The sequence below is a fragment of the Schistocerca gregaria genome, chromosome 1, assembly GCF_023897955.1.
Source record: "Schistocerca gregaria isolate iqSchGreg1 chromosome 1, iqSchGreg1.2, whole genome shotgun sequence".
NCBI classification, from domain to species: Eukaryota; Metazoa; Arthropoda; class Insecta; order Orthoptera; family Acrididae; genus Schistocerca; species Schistocerca gregaria.
In genome coordinates, this window is record NC_064920.1 from 975,675,315 (window position 1) to 975,699,370 (window position 24,056).

The window sequence follows — 24,056 nt, forward strand, 5'->3', positions numbered from 1 at the left end:
GAGAGCCACATTCAGAGTCTGATCCAGTCCCGGGAAGTATCCTGTCACAAGTGGGGCACTTTTGGGGTTCTTCTGTGAGAGGTTCTGGGTTTGAGGGGATGAGGAAGTGGCTCTGGTTATCTGCTTCTGTACCAGGTCGGGAGGGTAGTTGCGGGATGCGAAAGCTGTTTTCAGGTTGTTGGTGTAATGGTCCAGGGATTCAGGACTGGAGCAGATTCGTTTGCCACGAAGGCTTAGACTGTAGGGAAGGGACTGTTTGATATGGAATGGGTGGCAGCTGTCATAATGGAGGTACTGTTGCTTGTTGCTTGTTGATGTGGACGGATGTGTGAAGCTGGCCATTGAACAGATGGAGGTCAACGTCAAGGAAAGTGGCATGGGATTTGGAGTAGGACCAGGTGAATCTGATGGAACCAAAGGAGTTGAGGTTGGAGAGGAAATTCTGGAGTTGTTCTTCACTGTGAGTCCAGATCATGAAGATGTCATCAAGAAGAATGGGTAGCTTTGAGGGATGAAGTAGTGAAGGCAGCAGAGGATAAAGTAGGTAAAAAGACGAGGGCTATTAGGTATTAAAATCCATGGAGAAGAAATAAAAACTTTGAGGTTTGCCGATGACATTGTCATTCTCTCAGAGACAGCAAGGGACTTGGAAGAGCAGTTGAAGGGAATGGACAGTGTCTTGAAAGGATGATATAAGATGAACATCAATAAAAGCAAAACGAGGATAATGGAATGTAGTCGAATTAAGTCGGGTGATGCTGAGGGAATTAGATTAGGAAATGAGACACTTAAAGTAGTAAAGGAGTTTTGCTATTTGGTCAGCAAAATAACTGATGATGGTAGAAGTAGAGAGGATATAAAATGTAGACTGGCAATGGCAAGGAAAGCGTTTCTGAAGAAGAGAAATTTGTTAACATCGAATATAGATTTATGTATCAGGAAGTCGTTTCTGAAAGTATGTGTATGGAGTGCAGCCATGTATGGAAGTGAAACATGGATGATAAATAGTTTGGACAAGAAGAGAATAGAAGCTTTCGAAATGTGGTGCTACAGAAGAATGCTGAAGATTAGATGGGTAGATCACATAACTAATGAGGAAGTATTGAATAGGATTGGGGAGAAGAGAAGTTTGTGGCACAACTTGACAAGAAGAAGGGACCGGTTGGTAGGACATGTTCTGAGGCATCAAGGGATCACCAATTTAGTATTGGAGGGCAGCGTGGAGGGTAAAAATCGTAGAGGGAGACCAAGAGATGAATACACTAAGCAGATTCAGAAGGATGTAGGTTGCGGTAGGTACTGGGAGATGAAGAAGCTTGCACAGGATAGAGTAGCATGGAGAGCTGCATCAAACCAGTTTCAGGACTGAAGACCACAACAACAAACAATGTATGCACAATATGTCACATTTATTTACATTCAGGGTCAATTGCCAGAGCCTGCACCATTCATCAATTCTCTGCAGGTTGTTCTGCAAAATTCTTACTATCTTATGACACAAAATCATTACAATAATGATTATGCATAAAGAAAGGCTTAAAACATAAGTTATTTTCTTACAAAATGCACATAAAATTAACAAAATTTCTTCACATAATGCACATGGCGAACAGCACAATATAAAACAAAGTTCAGCACGATTCACAAATTGTGGCTGGCAACCCTTTAGATATCCTGATCTGTATCAGGCATATTTTGTTCATTGAAGAACCTTGGCAACGAGAAGTGATTATGTACTAGTGAATTCAGTTTGATTGCAGTGTTTCCCAGTTGGAGACTGATTACATAATCATGTGGCGCAACCTGGTTTGAAAATTTTCTCAAGAAGTTCTTCCAACATTGAATACCGTTTACGTCCAATGGTTATACCTGTCCTGTTGAGCCTTTTGGGATCACCAGATAAACAAGTTCCTTGTCCTCATGTACGATTCTCAAACCAGTTCTTCCACAATGACCACCCCGAGAATCTAACAATAAAACAATTTTTTCTCCTCCACTGAAAAAAAAAATGCCTGCCAAATACCTTATGACGACGGCAGACATTATTTTACCAGATTTTGAAGCTGTCACAAGAACATTTGGGGCTTCAAAAAGAGATTTTCGAATTCTTGTTTGTCTGGTGATCCCAAAAGGGTCAATGGGACAGGTACAGACTTGGGACATATACAGCTTTCAATGTTGGAGAACTTCTTGAGAAAATTTTCTGATCTAGTTTTGCTGAATGATTAACATTTCATCCTCCACTCGAGAAACAATATAATTAAGCTGCAGTCACTAGAACATAACATATCAGTTCCGTTCACTAAGGTTTTGCAATGCACCAAAATATGCCTGGCACAAATCAGGCCTAAATATGGCTGGCACAAATCAGGGTATTTAGAGGCTCAGCCGACACAATTAGAAATCTTGGTGAATTTTTTTTTTACATTGTGTTGTTCATCATGTGTATTGCATTACAAAATTTTGTTCATTTTATTTGTGTGGTGTAAAATACATTATGTTTTATGCCTTCCTTTATAGATATCATTATTGTAATGATTTTGTGCCGTGATAATGAGTCAAAATAATTAAACTAATAAGGAATGTTTTCAAATTTTAATTAGTTATACTGAAAAAACCCTGACAGCACAATGTGTACAGCTTACTTTGCAGAAATGGTATTTCAAAAAACAACTTTATTACACATGAATGGAAGTGGCGTGGAGCTTTTTTAATTTGCGTTGCATCAAAAGTTTTCATTTCTGAAAATTAATTAATGGTGATGGGTTATCCTGCCAAATTTCTAATAATTACAATATTGATTATACAGTTTTCAAGAATGGTAATTACACTTCAGCATTAATATAACACACATTTTTATTTTCCATGGTTTTGAGGATATTCCCTCTAAACCGAATATGCCTAATTAGCTTTGTGGGTATGTTTTACCCTTTAAAAGTGAAACTAGGCAAAATGAAAAAAATCTGTATTGCATTTCTTTGAACCCTCTGCATACCACCAAGTTTCATCAATATCATTTATTTATACCAGGAATACCCCCTTGTAAGTCATCCTGTATCCTACTAGAGTGACTCAATAACGATACTTTTCTGTACCTAGAAACTCTGCTGTAGATTTAAAACTGCTCAAGCAGTTTACAGACTAACACAATTAAAATCGAGTCTCCTCTGGAGATGATAAAAAGCTGGTGGTTGTTGTCCATCATCCAACTGCCTTTCTGTCAGTCATAATCATACGGCTGGAAAAAAGAGTAAAAATTGCACAGTTGTTAAAAGAACAATGTACACTGTACTAAGTTCTTTACCACAGCAATATGCTATGATCATGATAACAAAAAAGTGACATCTACAATAGAATTTAATGGAAAACATTTCTCTTGCACTAAACATCACCAATAATGAATTGACACAATCAACAGAGAACAAAGAACCATATACGAATGGAGAAGTGTTTATAATATCCTCAGCCACAGAGCTTTTGGAGAACATCATGCTTCCAAATAATGTTTTATGCTTTTCCAAGATTTAAAAATGGAAATTCGCTACTGGATGTTATTTGCCCAGGAAACCATTTGCAACAGGATCAAAAAAATTAAAGTGAATAAGAAGCTGTCATGTTCTAAGATGCTGGTAGATTCCAAAATGCAGACTCCTCACCAGTTCTCATAGTTAGGTGGAAGTGGATGAATTATTTATCACATGCGTAAGTTCCATAAAAGCTTACTTTTGCTGTGTTTAGTTGTGCACCGATACTTAGCCCTATCTACATTAACCATTTATATGACAGGATCTTGTATTAATAAAGCAAAGAATATCAAGATCCAGAATCTTGTTGGAAAACATTCTCTAAATTTACACATGCAGCTGTGGCCCCAGCTGAATGGCTGTTTTGGGATACCTATATAAGGGTATACATGTAGAATCAAAACACACACATCATATACTGATTGGGCACAACTATATCACCACAAAATGAAAGAATCTTCAGATCCATGATACCAGAATGGACTTCTGGTACAGAAGTGGTATCTGCCTAGGTTACTCAGCCAATAGGAATATGAATGTACAGGTCACAAGGTCATCTCACTTTTACTTGTTTGTGTAAATCAGTGCTCTGTGTTTCATAATTTGTTAGGTCTCTGTTGTGAAATTACAATCAACAACTATTGTTCCATGTTTCATTCTATGTACAAGATTATTTTCCAGTTTTTAAAAGTTTCAATACTATTTATAGAGCTTTTTTTCCCAACCACACAGTAACAGTAATCCCTTTTTACTAAACTGAGGAAGATAATCCATTTGCACTTGCTCTATTGCACTACATATCAATTCAGTCTCAAATCTGTTGAGTTTACTATACAAAAGGATCACACGCCTACATCTACAAACATACTCTGCAAGCCACCATCAAGTGCCGTATGGAGGGTACCCTGTACCATTACTAGTCATTTCCGTTTCTGCTCCACTCACAAATACAGCAAAGGAGAAATGACTATCTATATGCCTCCATATGAGCCCTAATTTCTCATATCTTTATCTTCATCATTGTTACATGAAACGCATGTTGGTGGCAGTAGAATCATTGTGCAGTCTGCTTCGAATCCTGGTTCTCTAAATTTTCTCAATAGTGTTACTTGAGAAGAATGTCGCCTTCCCTCCAGTGATTTTTATTTGAGTTCCCAAAGCATATCTGTAATACTTGCATGCTGTTCGAACTCAACAGTGACAAATCTAGCAGCACACCTCCAAACTGCTTCAATATCTACCTTTAATCCGAACTCGTGCAGACCCCAAACACTTGAGTAGCACTCAAGAATAGGTTGCATCAGTGTCCTATATGTTGTCTCCTTTACAGATAAACCACACTTTCCAAAAATTCTTGCAATATACTGAAGTCGACCATTTGCCTTCCCTACCACAATCCTCACATACTCATTGCATTTCACATCATTTTGCAACATTGAGCCCAGATATTTAAACAATGTGACTGTGTCAAGTAGGACACTACTAATGCTGTAACCAAGCATTAAAGGTTGTTTTTTCTCCTCATCCGCTTTAACTTACATTTTTCTGCATTTAGAGCTAGGTGCATTTCATTACACCAACTAGAAATTTTGTCTAAGTCATCTCATATCCTGCTACAACCACTCAACTTTTGACGTCTTCTTGTACAATGCAATATCATCAGGAAACAACTGCAGTTTGCTGTTCACCCTGTGTACCAGATCATTTATGTATACAGAAAACAATAGCACTCCTATCACACTTTCCTGTGGCAGTGCAATATGAAATTACTCTAGCACTTAGAGACATCAAATTTACATTATGATACTGGCCCACAAAAGAAACTATAGATACAGGCATGATAAAAATCCTGTCCTGGCTGCATATGATTAGCAGAGCTGATAATGTCTTATTTGTCAGTAAAACTCAGGTTCCAGCCTGAGGTAACAATTACCACAGCTGTTCACAGTCTACCAAGCCATCTCTTTCACCGTCTTGGATTTGGATGAAACTTAACTTACTGATTCATACCAAATTCTAGCATTTCATCTACCTCTGTTTCCATTTTATGGCATTACAAAATTTGCAAGTTTAGAAACTGTTAATACCATACTGGCCCAAAGAGACACTAGCTAACATTTTTAAAAACAATTATAATTTTTTCAAACAATACATGTGAAATTTGGTGCTTATGTATTTGAAAATATGATAGTACATAAAATTACTTAACACCTTTACGTAAACTCACTGAGACAGGAAAAATGTATTTCACAGTTTTGTGTTTTATTTTGTAAATCACGTTTCAGAACTGCATATAGGGAAAGCAATAATCCTCAAAACCTATATTATTATTATTATTATTATTTTACAAAAAACCTTCAAAGTGAAGGCCATCCTGTGGTAGTATAAAATTTGTGGGTTTCATCTATGTGCACACCACTGAGAAATGTGTGGATGAAGGTACTTCACATTGTACTATGCACAGTATTAAGGTTTCTATCGACTCCACTCACACATGGAGCACACAATGAGTGATTGCTTACATGCTTCTGTGTATGTTGTATTTAGTGTCATCTTGTTTTCATGATCCCTATGGGAGAGCAGCAGTGTATTTTTGTTCTTTATGGGATTTTTCTTGTTGTATAGGAAATTTTAGGTCTTTTAATATATTTGGCTGTCTCACAAAATATGTTTCTCAAATACTTGTAAAAATAATCTTTTAGAATTTGTTTCTCCTTTCAGAGTTGTTGTCATTTATAGTAATTACATTTTTTTTTAAGCAAGGAACAAATAGTAAAACACATGGTTCATGATAGACAAATTGGCAACAGACAATTTCGTAGTCCTAAGCTCATGACAAAAACTGAAAGTTTAAGTCATTACATTTATAAAACAAAAATGTTCCACTGATAGTAATTTTAAAAAATACATTCAGGCATTCATAAAACTACTGATTTATTCTTTTTTTTAACTATCTATCTAAAGTTAAAATTATTTCCTGCAGCAACATTTTTTTCTGAGTGAAGCACATACACTATTCTGTCCTAGGTAAATTCCTCGACATAAAGTTTTAGAAGTTCAACAATAGCCAAATGGAGAGAGTTAGGCACCACAGAACTATCATCTAATTGGGCTAATGGAATGACTGTGATGGTTCTGAAGGATGCATACAGAGAAAAGTAATATCATATCTTTTGTAAGATCCAACATAATTAAAGATAGGCTCAAGACAAATGTATTGCAATTATCATCACATTCTATTATATTCAGATCAGTAATATTAACTCCATGTACTACTGATTGCATAATTTACAAGCTAAATAATTTGTTGGCACCAAGGGAAGTCAATTTACATCTCAAATTACATTTCGAGGATGGGGTCAGCATCACAGCTCATTCTACTTGGTGCCAACTTTCCTAATCAATCTACTAGTTTGAAGTTATGGAAACTTCTGTTTTTTGAAAATGTTTGAAGTTGTACAAAGTACTCCACAAGATGCAGATTAAGTGTGATTTACAGACTCTTTGGAAATGAAATAAAATTTAGCTTTGGTGTCAACATTAAAAAACTGAAAAAAAATCTGATGAAAATGTACTGCTTGCACAGCCATCACTAAAACTGTGGATTATATTTTTTGGATGAAATCTGTCACAGTGTATGGAATTCTGCAGAGCATTCAGACATCATGTTTTATGTCATCAGGCATGACACAAAGACACTTCACTTATCTCTCACCTTCAGTATTTTTCAGATTAACTACAATGTGATGTATAGTGCAAGAGTAAAACAGGAACAAGTTTTTCAAATTTGTTCGTAGGTTTTGCAATGTTCGCAGAATGTGTGGCTATTTGCATTCTTTCAGTTGAAAGCCATTGATAAATATTATATTTTTTTCTAATTTTTTTTTTCTTTTGAACGGGATTCACAACAGTGGCATATTTTGGGTTTTCGTACATTAGCATTTTTTGTCTATTGTTTTATTCAAATGGTAATATGTTAATTGGTACAATCATGTTTGGCTGAATCATGTACACGCATAATGAGTGGGTACCATTAGCGTGTACTACAATGCTCAATTTGGGATACCAAAGGGGGAGGGGGGAGTACAGTGGTTGGCACACTGGACACGCTTAATGCATTCGGGAGGACAATGGTTCAAATCCACATCTGGCCATCCTCATTTAGGTTTTCCGTGATTTCCCTACATCTCTTAAGGTAAATGGCACGATGGGTCCTTTGACACAGCACGGCTGGTTTCCTTCTCCAATCTTCCCTAATTCGAGCTCATGTCCAACTCTAATGACCTTGTCAATGGGATGTTAAAACACTGATTTCCTCTTCCTCCTCCCACAATTTGGGTGCAGTAAACAGAAGTTAGAAGACTGACTTTAGTTTCAGAATATTCACTTTTAAAATTTGAATACATTTTGTACCAACTGCTTAAAATCAAAAGTTTTCTTTCACAGTTTTCTCCCTGTGCATACTCCATCTTTTTTACCTGGCAAAACTTGCAGGTGTGTGTGTGTGTGTGTGTGTGTGTGTGTGTGTGTGTGTGTGTGTGTGTGTGTGTGCAGTTACAATATGTTAAATTATAAGCCCTACTTATAAGCCCTATTTTAGCATTGTATTTTTTCCCTTCCTTTTCCTTCTGTAATACTATATTCCCCCTATTTCTTGAAGCGGCCTCTACGGGTCTGCATTCTCGTCTTGGGATATTTACAGAAAAAAAGTCAAATAAAATGAAGATAGGAGATTAAGATAGTACACTGAAAACATAGGTATTATTATGAGACTAATACCTCGATTTTCTACCGTAAAAAAAAAAAAATCATCAGGTGGTGTTTGCTAAGTAGGAATACTCTAGGAAATACCCACATTTATATGCTGTAATGTTTACCCTATAGTCCAAGTTGAATGTGACTACAGATGGCTTTCACAGACATCAATAACATTCTGAAACATGCTCAATAATCTCTTTTTACTTCTATCTGTGACTGAACTGTTTAAAATTAAAAACTACGTCTTTTTATTTTATACATGGGACATTAAATGCCGGAAAATAGTCAAAATCAAATATCCTAGTACACCCAGAAAAAACAACCAGTGCTGGAGATAGATGCATCATATACCTCCAGAACAACAAGGAAAGGGGGGAGGGCAGAAAACATGGCTGTATCCATGCGAACTGCACATATTTGGAATAATTTCCTGGGACCATATAACTTATAGTTTGTTGAGTTTTAAATAGTAAAATCTTATTAAGAAGGTTAAGATTGAAAAACAGAAATATTCTAAGAAATAGTTTTATTAATTTTTGAACAGCAACAGATTCCAAGGAAACTGAAAAAAAAGACCTAAATATTTCAATATAGCAAGAAATATACCATACAGGTACAAAAACACTACTAATTTTCTTTTTCCACTCGATGCACAATGGTTTAAAAATTATTTTAGGAACAAGATTTTGGGATTATGTCCATTCTAGCAACAGTTAATGATACGTGGTCCTGGCTGATTGTTTAAACCTGCCTGTATTACAGAAGAATGTTTCCTACAGCAAGATGCTTTCTCTGTTAGAAAACTTCTAGGGAGGAGTACCAGTCCACATAAGGCATACTCTTGATTCGTGAAAGCAATATTAGCAGGACTTTGACTTTCTCATTTTATCCACAGGGTGGTCATTACCTCACTTAATATATGTTGCTATGATGATGTCTTCAGATACACGGTATACAAACTGTGAAGGTAGAATATTCACAGGCTGCAGATGCATAGATCCAACTTTTATACAAAATATAACACAAAAATTAAAGTACACATTTTTTTCCTGTCTCACTGGGTTTGTATGCAAATATCAGACAATTTTCTTCACAAACTCTAATTTTAGAGTACATAACAACTGAATTTCGCATATGTTGGACAATGAATGAAAAAATTGTAATTTATTTCCAAAATGTTGGCAAGTTTCAACACACTGGTTACAGTTTCAATTCCAAACTTTAAAATGACAGAAAATAGAAAGGCAAGTGATAAATTTTGTATACTTACTTATCTCTTTAGGGAGAGCTACTATCATAAAAGCCAAGTATCACCCAACTCAGACACAGTGGGTGAAAAAAGGATGCCCCTCCCCCTTCTTCTTCTTGAATTGACAAGACTCACTAACAAATACGTCAACAATTTTTACAAAACTAATAAGGCCTAAGAACGCACTGTGAGGGGAAGCCAATATTTCATCAAACTTCAGTAGTAAACTACTCACACCCACTTCAGTAGTAACATGCAAATTACACATAGCGAAATAAAGTTAACCTTCCACTTATGTGTGAATTAATTCTCCATCTTTACTTCTCTCAGTAAAGGTTACATACTGGGGTCCTCTCACCCTTGTATTTTTCCTACATATGAGTGATATATATCTATAATATGCAGAAAAATACTCATAATTATATAATATAGCTTTTCTAAATTTACCCTGCAGTTAGTTTTTATTTTAATGAAATGTGTGTTAAATATGGCAAAGGGCTTTCATTTATGGGTTGGGGGTTGGTTTGGGGGAGGAGATCAGACTGTGAGGTCATCGGTCTCATCAGATTAGAGAAAGACGGGGAACGAAGTCGGCCGTGCCTTTTCAAAGGAACCATCCCGGCATTTGCCTGGAGCGATGTGAGGAAATCACGGACAACCTAAATGAGAATGGCCGGATGCGGGATTGAACCGTCAGAGAGAGAGAGAGAGAGAGAGATTGAGAGAGAGAGAGAGAGAGAGAGAGAGAGAGAGAGAGAGAGAGAGAGAGAGATTGAGAGAGAGAGAGAGAGAGAGAGAGAGAGAGAGAGACGGGGGGGGGGGGGGGGGGGGGCACACGCGCAATGACGACTAATCATCCCAGAACACAGTACAGAGGTGTGTTGCATTCAAGTGGCAACAGGTGTTCAAAAGTGCAACATACATGGTACATGCTCAGAGGAATTGTTATTCATCAGCATCATCTACCACAGCAACAATGCACTTCCTCCATTTTCAGTCAGGAATCCGTCCCTGTGGTTTGTCGGGTCTATTGATATTCACCCTGTATATGTATGTATTATTACTGCAATGTGTCTAACATGACTGACACTGTTATGCTGAATGGTTTAAGGACAAATAATAAGCATTGCTGCATTGATTTACAGTTTTTATGACACTATACAGTGAACATCATCAGTATATCATACAATTTGCACTTTAGAAATCACTGCTTCTTGCTGTAACCAGACTCACTGCTGGACATTCACTTGGTAGTGAGGTAATTTGACTCCAGTCTAGCTGGACTGGTAAAGGGATTTATTTAAATCTTTCTTAAAGATGACATCACAGCATTCAGCTTGAATGATGCAACAAAATCACTGAAATGTATAAGAAAGTTGTTTGATATGTATTTTATTGCCACTAACTGTGAATAAAAGTTTTATTTTAAAGGGTACGAGACCTAACTCTGTAGCCAGAGATACCCTCCTCTGCAGTCTCAAATCTAAACTTAATTATTATTTAAAACAGTGCAGGAGACAGATGCCAGTTATTTCTTCTCAATCTCCCTCCTGTTCTTTTGTATTTCTGAACTCTTTGTGACAATTCCGCGAGCACTGGCAGTAATTCAGATAAAAAAGAAAAAACAATACCTATAACTAGCTTCAAATTTTATTAGAATCTATATCAGAGTACATAAGAGTCAAAAGCTTCACTATTTATTTTCAGTGAAAGTGACAGTCATGTCCTTAAATTTTTCTTTTATATAAAATAACAGTATTCTGAGGCCATTAAAGTATTCAGTCGCTAGTCATGGTAGATACAAACGCAAAGAAAAATACAAACAAAAACTACTATCAGAACAGAAAAAATACAATGTAATAAAGAGGAGGAACAGATGAAAATATTAACCTGTAAAATACCTACATGAAATTCTACAAAAGCCTCAACAATAAGAAATTACACAACCTGGCTGCTTATAAACACAACTTTAATGAGTAGGTGCATAAAAAGAAAAAGAAAAAAAAAAAAAGAAGTCAGCTAACCAAAAGTTTGATATCTGCAGGTTTATAACAATCTTTATAAAAACAATAGAGTGACCTTTGATGCACAAAACACCAAGAGTAATTTACTATACTAAAGCTGTTTTGTACTGGAACTGCTATACGCTATTAAAAAAAAAAAAAAACTTATTTTCCTTTGAAAATGAGTTGTAATACATCGCAATTTACTAAGAAAAGTGTGTTTTGAATAGTTAATAAAATGATACACCAAGATTAAAGGCATTCTGACGATCAAGTGATGATAATTACCGTTGCACAAGGCACAAATATGGTTTGCCTACAATATTTAGGGGAAAGAACTTACACGATTTCTGATAAACGAGAATATTTATCGCGAAGAAAAGAAATGAGCATCAGCCGAGTGGGTTTTGGCTGAAACGTACAATGTCGGTTGCGTTGAATAACAACTACTTCAGGCCATTTCCGAAACGGCTGGGCTAAAATCACTTTAAAGACAAGAAGGCTGCGCCTGATAATAAATTTTGTATTGTCAGATTCTTCTTCTGATTTAAACTTGATAAGAAAATTTACTATACTCTAATTTTTATCTTTATATGAATCACAGCATACTTGTAAATTAACTTCAGGGTTTTTTAAAATTTATCCATGTTATATTGATGTTGTTTGAGGTCTGTGACTGTATTATAAGTTTATGTGGAAGAATTTATACTGCTACAGCCATTTACGACTGCAGGAGAATAAATTATTCCACATAACTCAGGTTTTTTTCTTTTTAATTTTTGGGCGCTTTCTGCTCACGCCGCTAAAATTATGAGGGCGTTACACACTATAAGAAAGCGTATACCATACTAAATACCGGTACGCGCACCTTTCCTGAGAAGAGTTTGTGCCTGTTTGTCGTACGCATGGAAAAACAACGTCACTCCTGAAGGTGCGCCCTGCTCTCTGGCCACGTAGTTCGTAAATCGAATACTAACATCTCTTTGATTTTACTATGAGGACGAGATAAATTTTGCAAATTTAGCAATAATGCATGCGTTTGCTGTTAGTTTTCCAATCACTCACAGCCGACACAGGCTATAAAGTGTCAGAATACCGTTTTCTACAAATCAGCATATTTATAACTTTAACGCTGTTCATTAAAATACTTGGCAACTATATTTCGCTACACACTTTAACAACACAACACACGTGCCAGACTCATAACATACGTAAACATAGTCACTTCAGATATCAACATTGATCCAGTGACACATCTTTGCCATAAATTCTTTGCATTGCATAGCATAAGTAGTGATACCAACCCTTTATAGTAATTACATCCTTTATCCAATCCTACCAACCTTTAAGGAGTCAAGTGTAACGACTCCATCATAGATGGCAATACCTGTAACGAGTTTGTAATTCGTGAACAAGTGCAAGGTGAAGAACCTTTGCCATTTTACAGTAGTCTGAAACAGTGGAAGTTGTTCCGTTAATTAGCCAAATGTTTGCAGTTGTTCAGTGGGACATTATTTGATAATCGTCATCGGTTCACCTGAAACTTCACAAGAATTCGAAATTCTGGAGATGTCTTGAGAAATGGGACAGACATCCAGCAGCCTTGGTCAAAACAGTGAGTGATGTCATTATTTACTTTTTATCGTAGCCAGAGATATATTGGAATATTATGTCGCCGTCATTCAAGCGTCAGAAGCAGTCGCACGTGATTATGTTGACAGTTGGATGCTTATCGTGTGTGTGTGTGTGTGTGTGTGTGTGTGTGTGTGTGTGTGTGTGTCGTAGAGACTGTTTTTTATTTGACAGCTAGAAGATTTTGAAACGACGTGCAGTGTATCAGTGTTCTTGTGCACAAATTACTGAACGAACATTAGTATTAGATATTTATTACAAATATTATTTGTCCATTTGGATTGATCAGAACTTTTAGTTCTACATTATTGTTGGCACGTGTTTGATTAGGCTCCTTTAGAATGAAATTAATGTCCGGGCCCTTACATAGAGTTGCTCCTGTTTCCACGAAACATTAAAATTATCTCGAGCATTTTTGGTGTTTGTCGTGGAAATTATTTATCTGGATTTACATACATATATAGCTTCTAATTAGCGTTTGTTTATTTTCCTATATTTTGTCTGATCGGATTTAATGCACTTCTTTATTAATATGCAACCTATTCAATGATTAGCCACTAATGAGAGGTATTGATAAAACTTATCGAAAGGCTGCACCTGAAACAATCACAGAGGCAACTGTTTTGCTGTTAAAATTGTTGCGTCGTTTTAATTATTCGATTCATGATGAATTTGCTGTGAGATTTTTCAGTAGGTTTTAAAGACTAATTATGCAAAATGTAAGTAGCATAATATGTATACATGTCAACAGTGAATTTGTCGTGAACGCAATCGCCTAACTTTGTTCCATAGATGGTTTCAAAGCCATAGGCATAGTTCGTTTAATAAACTGTAAGACTTTGAATAATAAAAATTTATCGCAGGTGCCTTATACCGCTTTGGGCACGTACATAATGTGCAGCTTATTTTTGTACATTATTTGTTAGTGTAGTGCTTCACAAGAAACTCTTTCGAAGCAAAACATAGGTTTCTCAGTGTCTGTCGTTTGCGATCATAAGGCGAGCCGTATTATTTGGTACAGACCGCCCCGCCCCCTTTCTTACATTAAATACGATTCTCTCTCTCTCTCTCTCTCTCTCTCTCTCTCTCTCTCTCTCTCTCTCTCTCTCCTTTCCTGGAAATTAAATAGAATGTTGGTGGTTGTTATGTAACTTTTCACAAGAGATCATCATTTCTGATCTGTAGACTTTTTCATACTTTCAAATCTTTGATGACGCTCGTCAATCGAGTCGCTATAAATCTCATCTGCATGTCTGCATGAAGTGCATTGCCCACGAATCACAACAATTCGTGTTTTAATTCAGTGCTGCAGCAAAGAGTCGTTAGTAGACTGAAAGATGCTGTAAGAGGACTTTATGAGGGAATTATTTTATCCCCGCGTGATTAAGCCTTTTACATTTCACCCCTTTTTGACCATACAAGTGAGTGTTACGTTTCTTTTTTTTTTTCAATTCTCGTTCTGTGCACTTTTATCTTCTCTCTTGCGTTCTTGAATTTATTTGTTCTGTCCTGGGCACTTGTTAATTTATTTATTTTTGTTTCTATATTTTGTTCTACCTGCTTTGGAATTTGAGCCCGCCTCCTTTCCCATTTCTCTCTCTCGATGGAATTAAAAGCATTATTTCATTTTTCAGATTTGATTGATTGCGAGCAGATACTGCAAGCAAAAGGGGTGCTGGTGGAAAATGTCTTCCATCGGGTACCTTGTCTGCTCTGGAGTGATGTCTAGTGAATGACGATTAAGATAAATAACAATAGATATGTTGCCTTCCCTAGCCGATTCAAATTCTTTTGTCCGATGTTTCAGGACTCGAGACTAGTCGATTTACACAAGTCGTGCTTTCGTTATTTGATATCGGCTTTCGGAGATGGCTTTCATTTTAAACGCAGTAATAGCAACCCACAGATAGCAGTGTCAGATAAGGATGTTTAAATGAAATATTTTTGTTTATTAATGGTTATGTTTGACGACAGCAAGAAATTAATTTAGAAGTTGAATTCACAGGAGGGTATTGCCGTTCTGCCAAACGAAACGCGAGTTTTACCAAAACAGTGACTACACCAGCGTTTGGTGTGAGTTCTGTTTCCGATTCGCACATTACTGCCCCTCAGCGCAGTGTTCTGTGCCCTAAGGACCTCAGCTATCGGACAAGTCAGTGAAATTATGAGTTCATTATCGTTGCGTCCTTCCTCAGACAAACGGGTTTATCACACACGAGCGCCCTTTTCTTCAAAGATATTTAAGCTAACGCACAATACGAGCACACTATGTAAGTCTCTAGGAAGAAAGCGGATTTCAATACAGATCTTCATTGTTTACGTTTTGATAAGGTGCTGAGAACTAGCTGCTGAGTTAATTCTGATGTCCGTCATTAATCCCTGGCCTTGTTAGACTAAAATACTCTGACCCGCCCAGTCGCGGCCGACTCTGCGATTTTATTGTATGATATCACCGCTAGATTTCGTTCCTACGGTTCCGGACAAACACATTTCGCATTGTCATTTTAATGGCATGTGCAATTATTCATATTGGCTCGCTACTAAATTCGAGTGCAGTGATCCATCAGAATTTTAATGTTCGATAATCGAGAAACGTTGCAGTGACTGCACATTATAAAGAAATTGTTTCTAGTAGACAAAACAAGCATTTCTTGACGTGGGCTGCAGCGGAGGGTATTGCTACCAGAAATAAGCGCCCCAACTATGTGTGACAGTCAACATGTTTGGCGATGTGCGAGAAATGGTCGCGATCGGGAAATGAATTAGTGTTTTCCAGAAACCCAGTGACAAAAGGACTCCAGTAAAGACCGTATTTCAGTAGCAACAAGACCCATACGTAAGTTGATCCTCAAACTATATTTCCCTAGACACGGCCAGTTTCTTTAATACGAAAAGGGATCCATCCAGCTTGCTTTAGTGGAATACGCAGTGGACCATAGTGCATATTATAATTTTTTATCAATCGCTAGGAAAAAATAAACAAACATGCCTGATCTTGGGCTGAACCCCAGGCATGGGAACTGTAACCTGACAGCTGAGCATAGGCCGAGCAATAGTGAAAGTGATCAAACTATGTAAATAAGTGTACAATGTAAACTGTTAAATGCGTGAAACTGGTGCATTCATTTGATGATTTTTTTGCGTAGTTCAAATCCCCGACCAATCATCCAGATTTAGGTTTTCTTTAGTTCGCTCCAAATCGATTGCGGCAGATGCCCAGGTACGTACAATCCTTAAAAAAGGACACAGCCGAATTTCTCACCCAATCCGAGGCAGTGTCTCATTTCTAATGCGCTCGTCTAGAACAAAACATTGATTCTGTGTTCCGTCCGTCCTTTTTTGTTCAGAGAAGCAATACACATCCTTCTGAAGAACACTAGCGGTGTCATTACTCTTCTTAGCAGTTGTTATAAACTTCCTGCAATCAGTACGTATTTAGGTAAGATTTTGAAAAAAAAAAATGCAACATTTCTCATTACTACTATGTTGGTTGAAGGAATTGAGTTGGTCATTGAAAGACTCTCCCTCCCTCCCTCCCTCCCTCCCTCCCTGGTCCCTCTCCCCCCCCCCCCTCCCTCCCTCCCTGAACGAACCACAGTTCAGCAGATCATTCATCCATTAGATGGCGGATAAAAATATGGAAAGAAGATTGATTTGTAACGTTCTGTCAAGGCGAGCTCATTCGAGGCTGAGCTCTAACTCGGATACGACAAAATTGAGGCGTGCTTTTTAAAAAGAACCACTTCCGCATTCTACGTAATCTATTTTGAGAAACTATATGAATCAGCATAGCCGAGTGGGTAATTAAACTCAGCTCTTCGTGAGTTAGTGTGTCGTGCCCAAATCGCTGCGCCATCTCGTGCAGTTGGATAACAATAACAGATTATGACCAACGACACACCTAGAACCATCTCATTGTTATGCGATACCGAAGATACCTTCCATTGTGTGTAATTTTTATGCTCACTGCACGTAGCTGGGCATAAGAGATCAACAGAAAAAATTCGCCTGTGCTGATGAACACATTGATAGGGCTCGGGTGGAAACGCTTTCTCACTCTTAGCGCTGGTCGAGTGTACCCCTTTTCTCCGAAGGGCCGGCCGCCTTAGTTTGCTGTCACCTGCTGAGCTGTGCAGATTGTTTGTTAGAAGTGAAACTCTCAATAGTCTGTGCCCTAATTTTCGTATTTGGTACTCTAGCCAGGGACTGAGACTTGTAGAATTACATGTCGTACTGGCATAATGTGATTATAGGTTTATTTTCAGACTCATAAGCTGTAGCCCAGAAGTTTTGCTTGTGCATAAGCTTCAGCTGTTGGACAGCACCTCCCCTATCCCGCGGTGACCTTTTCGCAGCGGACACCCCACCATTACAACGCCGTCTGCGCAGGTAGGGGCCGAGTTTTTTGTGTGCGTTCTATAAACCTCTGGCAGGGTATGACTGCGTCGAACGCTACGTGAGACGATGCGTCCCACGTACCAGTAGGGAATTATTCCAGTAAGTGGTGGAGATATTCCGCAAAATTACTGACCAATATCCTTAACATCGGTTTTGCTGCAGAGTTCTAGAACACATTCTGAATTCGAATATAATAAATTTTCTAGGAATTGAAAAGCTTTTGTCCGTGAATCAGCCTGGTTTTTAGAAAGCATGGCTCTTGTGAAACCCTGCTTGCCGTTTCCTCCCATTATATACTGTGAGCTGTGGGTGAAGTTCAACAGGCAGATTCCATATTTCTAATTTCCGAGATGCGTTCGACATATGCCGCACTGCAGACTGGTAACAAAAGTACGAGCATATGGAATAGGTTCCCAGATATGTGAGTGGATCGAAGACTTCTGAAGTAACATAACTTTGTATGTTGTCCTCGGCGGTTAGTGTTCATCGAGACTAGGGTATCGTCAGGAATGCCCCAGCGAAGTGTGAGTCGAATGCTGTTATTTTCTTTATACATAAATGAACTGGCGGACGGGGTGGGCACCAATCTGTGCTTGTTTCGTGTGATGCTGTAGTGTTTGGAAAGGTGTCGAAGTTGACTGACTGTAGGATGGTACAATATGGCTTAGACAAAATATCTAGTTCCGTTTGATGAATGGCTGGCAGCTCTAACTGTAGAAAAATTAACATTAATGCGGATTAGCAGGAAAAACAATCCCATAATGTTCTCATACAGCGTTATTAAGTCAGTCTTGTTGTTTAAATATCTGTACGTAACAGTGTAAAGCGATATGCAATGGGACGAGTAGTGAGGATTGTGGTAGGAAAGGCGAATGGTCCACTCCAGTTTATTGGGAGAATTGTAGGAAAGTATGGATCTTCTGCAAAGGAGACTAAATATGGGTCGCTAGGGGAAAGAAATACAGTAGAAGAAGAATGGGTAGCTCTGAGGGATGTAGTAGTGAAGGCAGCAGAGGATAAAGTAGGTACAAAGACGAGGGCTGCTAGAAATCCTTGGGTAACAGAAGAAATATTGAATTTAATTGATGAAAGGAGAAAATATAAAAATGCAGTAAATGAAGCAGGCAAAAAGGAATACAAACGTCTCAAAAATGAGATCGACAGGAAGTGCAAAATGGCTAAACAGGGATGGCTAGAGGACAAATGTAAGGATGTAGAAGCTTATCTCACTAGGGGTAAGATAGATACTGCCTACAGGAAAATTAAAGAGACCTTTGGAGAGAAGAGAACCACGTGTATGAATATCAAGAGCTCAGATGGCAGCCCAGTTCTAAGCAAAGAAGGGAAGGCAGAAAGGTGGAAGGAGTATATAGAAGGTTTATACAAGGGCGATGTACTTGAGGACAATATTATGGAAATAGAAGAGGATGTAGATGAAGACGAAATGGGAGATACAATACTGCGTGAAGAGTTTGACAGAGCACTGAAGACCTGAGTCGAAACAAGGCCCCCGGAGTAGACAACATTCCATTAGAACTACTGACGGCCTTGGGAGAGCCAGTCATGACAAAACTCTACCAGCTGGTGAGCAAGATGTATGAGACAGGCGAAATACCCTCAGACTTCAAGAAGAATATAATAATTCCAATCCCAAAGAAAGCAGGTGCTGACAGATGTGAAAATTACCGAACTATCAGTTTAATAAGCCACGGCTGCAAAATACTAACGCGAATTCTTTACAGACGAATGGAAAAACTGGTAGATGCAGACCTCGGGGAGGATCAGTTTGGATTCCGTCGGAATGTTGGAACACGTGAGGCAATACTGACCTTACGACTTATCTTAGAAGAAAGATTAAGAAAAGGCAAACCTACGTTTCTAGCATTTGTAGACTTAGAGAAAGCTTTTGACAATGTTGACTGGAGTACTCTTTTTCAAATTCTAAAGGTGGCAGGGGTAAAATACAGGGAGCGAAAGGCTATTTATAATTTGTACAGAAACCAGATGGCAGTAATAAGAGTCGAGGGGCATGAAAGTTAAGCAGTGGTTGGGAAAGGAGTGAGACAGGGTTGTAGCCTCTCCCCGATGTTATTCAATCTGTATATTGAGCAAGCAGTAAAGGAAACAAAAGAAAAATTTGGAGTAGGTATTAAAATTCATGGAGACGAAGTAAAAACCTTGAGGTTCGCCGATGACATTGTAATTCTGTCAGAGACGGCAAAGGACTTGGAAGAGCAGTTGAACGGAATGTACAGTGTCTTGAAAGGAGGATATAAGATGAACATTAACAAAAGTAAAACGCGGATAATGGAATGTAGTCAAATTAAATCGGGTGATGCTGAGGGAATTAGATTAGGAAATGAGACACTTAAAGTAGTAAAGGAGTTTTGCTATTTAGGAAGTATAATAACTGATGATGGTCGAAGTAGAGAGGATATAAAATGTAGACTGGCAATGGCAAGGAAAGCGTTTCTGAAGAAGAGAAATTTGTTAACATCGAATATAGATTTATGTATCAGGAAGTCGTTTCTGAAAGTATTTGTTTGGAGTGTAGCCATGTATGGAAGTGAAACATGGACGATAACTAGTTTGGACAAGAAGAGAATAGAAGCTTTCGAAATGTGGTGCTACAGAAGAATACTGAAGATAAGGTGGATAGATCACGTAACTAATGAGGAGGTATTGAATAGGATTGGGGAGAAGAGAAGTTTGTGGCACAGCTTGACTAGAAGAAGGGATCGGTTGGTAGGACATGTTTTGAGGCATCAAGGGATCACAAATTTAGCATTGGAGGGCAGCGTGGAGGGTAAAAATCGTAGAGGGAGACCGAGAGATGAGTACACTAAGCAGATTCAGAAGGATGTAGGTTGCAGTAGGTACTGGGGGATGAAGCAGCTTGCACAGGATAGAGTAGCATGGAGAGCTGCATCAAACCAGTCTCAGGACTGAAGACAACAACAACAACAGTGAGACGTATTCCGAGTAGTGCTCGAGTGCTTGGGATCCGCACCAGGTCACATTAAAGGAAGACATGAAGCAGTTCAGAGGCGGGCTGCTAGATTCGTTACCGGTGGTTTCGATCAACACACAAGTGCTGTATAACGAGATTCTCCAGAAACTCAAGTTGGGATCGCTGGAGGGGAGGCAACATTCGTTTCGAGGCTCACTATTGAGAAATTAAGAGAACCGACATTTGAAGCTGATTGGGGAACGATTCTACCGCCGCCAACATACATTTCGCGCAAGGACTACGAAGATAAGATGTGAGAAATAAGAGCTGATACGGAGACACATAGGCAGCCGTTTTTCTCTCGCTGTATTTGCGAGTGGAACAGGAAAGGAAATAACTATTAGTGGAACCAGGTACCCTCCGCCACGCACCATACGGTGGCTGGCGCAATATCTATATAGATGTAGATATGCTCAGGTGGGGGAGGGGGAGGGTTATTTATCACTGATGACGTCTGCCATTGTTCGTTACAGGCGAACTGTACAGGAACCTATTGGCCTTACTGAAAGAAGTATAGCAACCAGCTGTTTTATATACAGGGTGTTACAAAAAGGTACGGCCAAACTTTCAGGAAACATTTCTCACACACAAATAAAGAAAAGATGTTATGTGGACATGTGTCCGGAAACGCTTAATTTCCATGTTAGACATCATTTTAGTTTCGTCAGTATGTACTGTACTTCCTCAATTCACCGCCAGTTGGGCCAATTGAAGGAAGGTAATGTTGACTTCGGTGCTTGTGTTGACATGCGACTCATTGCTCTACAGTACTAGCATCAAGTACATCAGTACGTAGCATCAACAGGTTAGTGTTCATCACGAACGTGGTTATGCAGTCAGTGCAATGTTTACAAATGCCGAGTTGGCAGATGACCATTTGATGTATGGATTAGCACGGGGCAATAGCCGTGGCGCGGTACGTTTGTATCGAGACACATTTCCAGAACGAAGGTGTCCCGACAGGAAGACGTTCAAAGCAATTGATCGACGTCTTAGCGAGCACGGAACATTCCAGCCTATGACTCGGGGCTGGGGAAGACCTAGAGCGACGACGACACCTGCAATGGACGAGGCAATTCTTCGTGCAGTTGACGATAACCCTAATGTCAACGTCAGGGAAGTTGCTGCTGTACAAGGTAACGTTGACCACGTCACTGTATGGAGAGTGCTACGGGAGAACCAGTTGTTTCCGTACCATGTACAACGCGTGCAGGCGCTATCAGCAGCTGATTGGCCTCCACGGGTACACTTCTGCGAATGGTTCATCCAACAATTTGTCAATCCTCATCTCAGTGCCAATGTTCTCTTTACGGATGAGGCTTCATTCCAACGTGATTAAATTGTAAATTTTCACAATCAACATGTGTGGGCTAACGAGAATCCGCACGCAATTGTGCAATCACGTCATCAACACAGATTTTCTTTGAACGTTAGGGCAGGCATTGTTGGTGATGTCTTGATTGGGCCCAATGTTCTTCCACCTACGCTCAATGGAGCACGTTATCATGATTTCATACGGGATACTCTACCAGTGCTACTAGAACATGTGCCTTTACAAGTACGACACAACATGTGGTTCATGCAAGATGGAGCTCCTGCACATTTCAGTCGAAGTGTTCGTACGCTTCTCAACAACAGATTTGGTGACTGATGGATTGGTAGAGGCGGACCATTCCATGGCCTCCACGCTCTCCTGACCACAACCCTCTTGACTTTCATTTATGGGGGCACTTGAAAGCACTTGTCTACGCAACCCCGGTACCAAATGTAGAGACTCTTCGTGCTCGTATGGTGGACGGCTGTGATACAATACTCCATTCTCCAGGGCTGCATCAGCGCATCAGGGATTCCATGCGACGGAGGGTGGATGCATGTATCCTCGCTAACGGAGGACATTTCGAACATTTCTTGTAACAAAGTGTTTGAAGTCACGCTGGTACATTCTGTTGCTGTGTGTTTCCATTCCATGATAAATGTATTTGAAGAGAATTAATGAGTTCTGACATGGAAAGTAAGCGTTTCCGGACACATGTCCACAAATATATTTTCTTTCTTTGTGTGTGAGGAATGCTTCCTGAAAGTTTGGCCGTACCTTTTTGTAGCACCCTGTATATAAATCTTCGTAAATAAAACGTTTTGCCCGCATCTCGTGGTCGTGCGGTATCGTTGTCACTTCCCACGCCCGGGTTCCCGTGTTCGATTCCCTGAGGGGTCAGGGATTTTCTCTGCCTCATGATGACTGGGTGTTGTGTGATGTCCTTAGGTTAGTTAGGTTTAAGTAGTTATAAGTTCTAGGGGACTGATGACCATAGATGTTAAGTCCCATAGTGCTCAGAGCCATTTTTAAAACCTAATCCGTCGACTGCATTTCGAACCGCATTTCCAAAATAACATAGCCAGACCACTGGCGGTTGCACAGCCAACGTTTTCTGTCGAGCAACACCGGCACGACACTCTTCTTGCACACATTTGTTGAAGAGTACTGGTGTACAGCCAGCACGGTCTACACTGTAGCCAAGACGCCACGCACCGTCCGCCCCCTCCGACCAGGAACCAGTCCACATGTTGATAAAAAGCTGCCATTTGCTCAGGCCTGTACTTCATGCCTGTCTGCTCCACTACTGACCACGTGAAATACAGTTCCACCCGTACTGCAACATGACCACCTCTGTTTCTCCCTTGCCGCTGCGGCCTTTCTCGTTGGCTCTCCACAGACGGAGCCGCTGCGCCCAGCTGAGGCCCAGCACAGCTCGGGTGGGGCGGCGTTGTCGGCAGACCGCCGCGCCGAGGTGCCCCTGGACGAACAGGGGACGAGCAAACGCTGGACACAGTTATCGTAGTGGGAGGGAAATTATCGCGGTGTAATTTACAGCACATTATTAATGTTAGACAGCAGGGTCAGGTGAAAGTTACGGTGACATACACTACTGGCCATTAAAATTGCTACACCACGAAAATGACGTGCTACAGAAGCGAAAATTAACCTACAGGAAGAAGATGCTGTGATAGGCAAATGATTAGCTCTTCAGAGCATTCACACAAGGTTTGCGCCGGTGGCGACACCTACAACGTGCTGACATGGGGTAAGTTTCCAACCGATTTCTCATACACAAACGCCAGTTGACCGGCGTTGCCTGATGAAACGTTGTTGTGATGCCCCGTGTAAGGAGCAAAAATGCGTACCATCACGTTTCCGACTTTGATAAAGGTCGGATTGTAGCTTATTGCGATTGCGGTTTATTTTATCGCGACATCACTGCTCGCGTTGGTCGAGATCCAATGACTGTTAGCAGAATATGGAATCGGTGGGTTCAGGAGGGTAATACGGAACGCCCTGCTGGATCCCAGCGGCCTCGTATCACTAACAGTCGAGATGACAGGCATCTTCTCCTCATGGCTGTAACGGATCGTGCAGCCACGTTTCGATCCCTGAGTCAACGTATGGGGACGTTTGCAAGACAACAACCATCTGCACGAACAGT

At 39.5% G+C, this 24,056-nt stretch overlaps 2 protein-coding genes across 8 annotated transcripts in view; one reads left to right on the forward strand and one right to left on the reverse strand.

Moving 5' to 3' along the window:
* LOC126277063 (mannosyl-oligosaccharide glucosidase) overlaps positions 1 to 24,056 on the reverse strand; it is a 357,092-nt gene that overhangs the window by 43,723 nt on the left and 289,313 nt on the right. The window contains exons 1-2 of one of the 7 annotated variants that reach the window (XM_049977326.1): positions 12,403 to 12,793; positions 3,096 to 3,238 (exon numbers count right to left, since the gene is read on the reverse strand). The exons of 2 other annotated variants lie outside the window; for them this stretch is intronic. The gene's annotated coding sequence lies outside the window, so the exon portion shown is untranslated. Of the gene's footprint in view, positions 1 to 3,095; positions 3,239 to 9,552; positions 9,654 to 11,877; positions 12,345 to 12,402; positions 12,810 to 24,056 lie in introns of those variants that run through there. 4 more of the 7 variants (XM_049977327.1, XM_049977330.1, XM_049977325.1 and 1 more) reach the window with 4 other exon arrangements.
* Positions 12,879 to 24,056, forward strand: part of LOC126277139 (protein neuralized) — a 765,663-nt gene continuing 754,485 nt past the window's right edge. Inside the window, exon 1 of the mRNA XM_049977333.1 lies at positions 12,879 to 13,149. Within this exon, the coding sequence (XP_049833290.1) occupies positions 13,116 to 13,149 (34 nt within the window). The 5' untranslated portion in view covers positions 12,879 to 13,115. The remainder of the gene's footprint in view (positions 13,150 to 24,056) is intronic.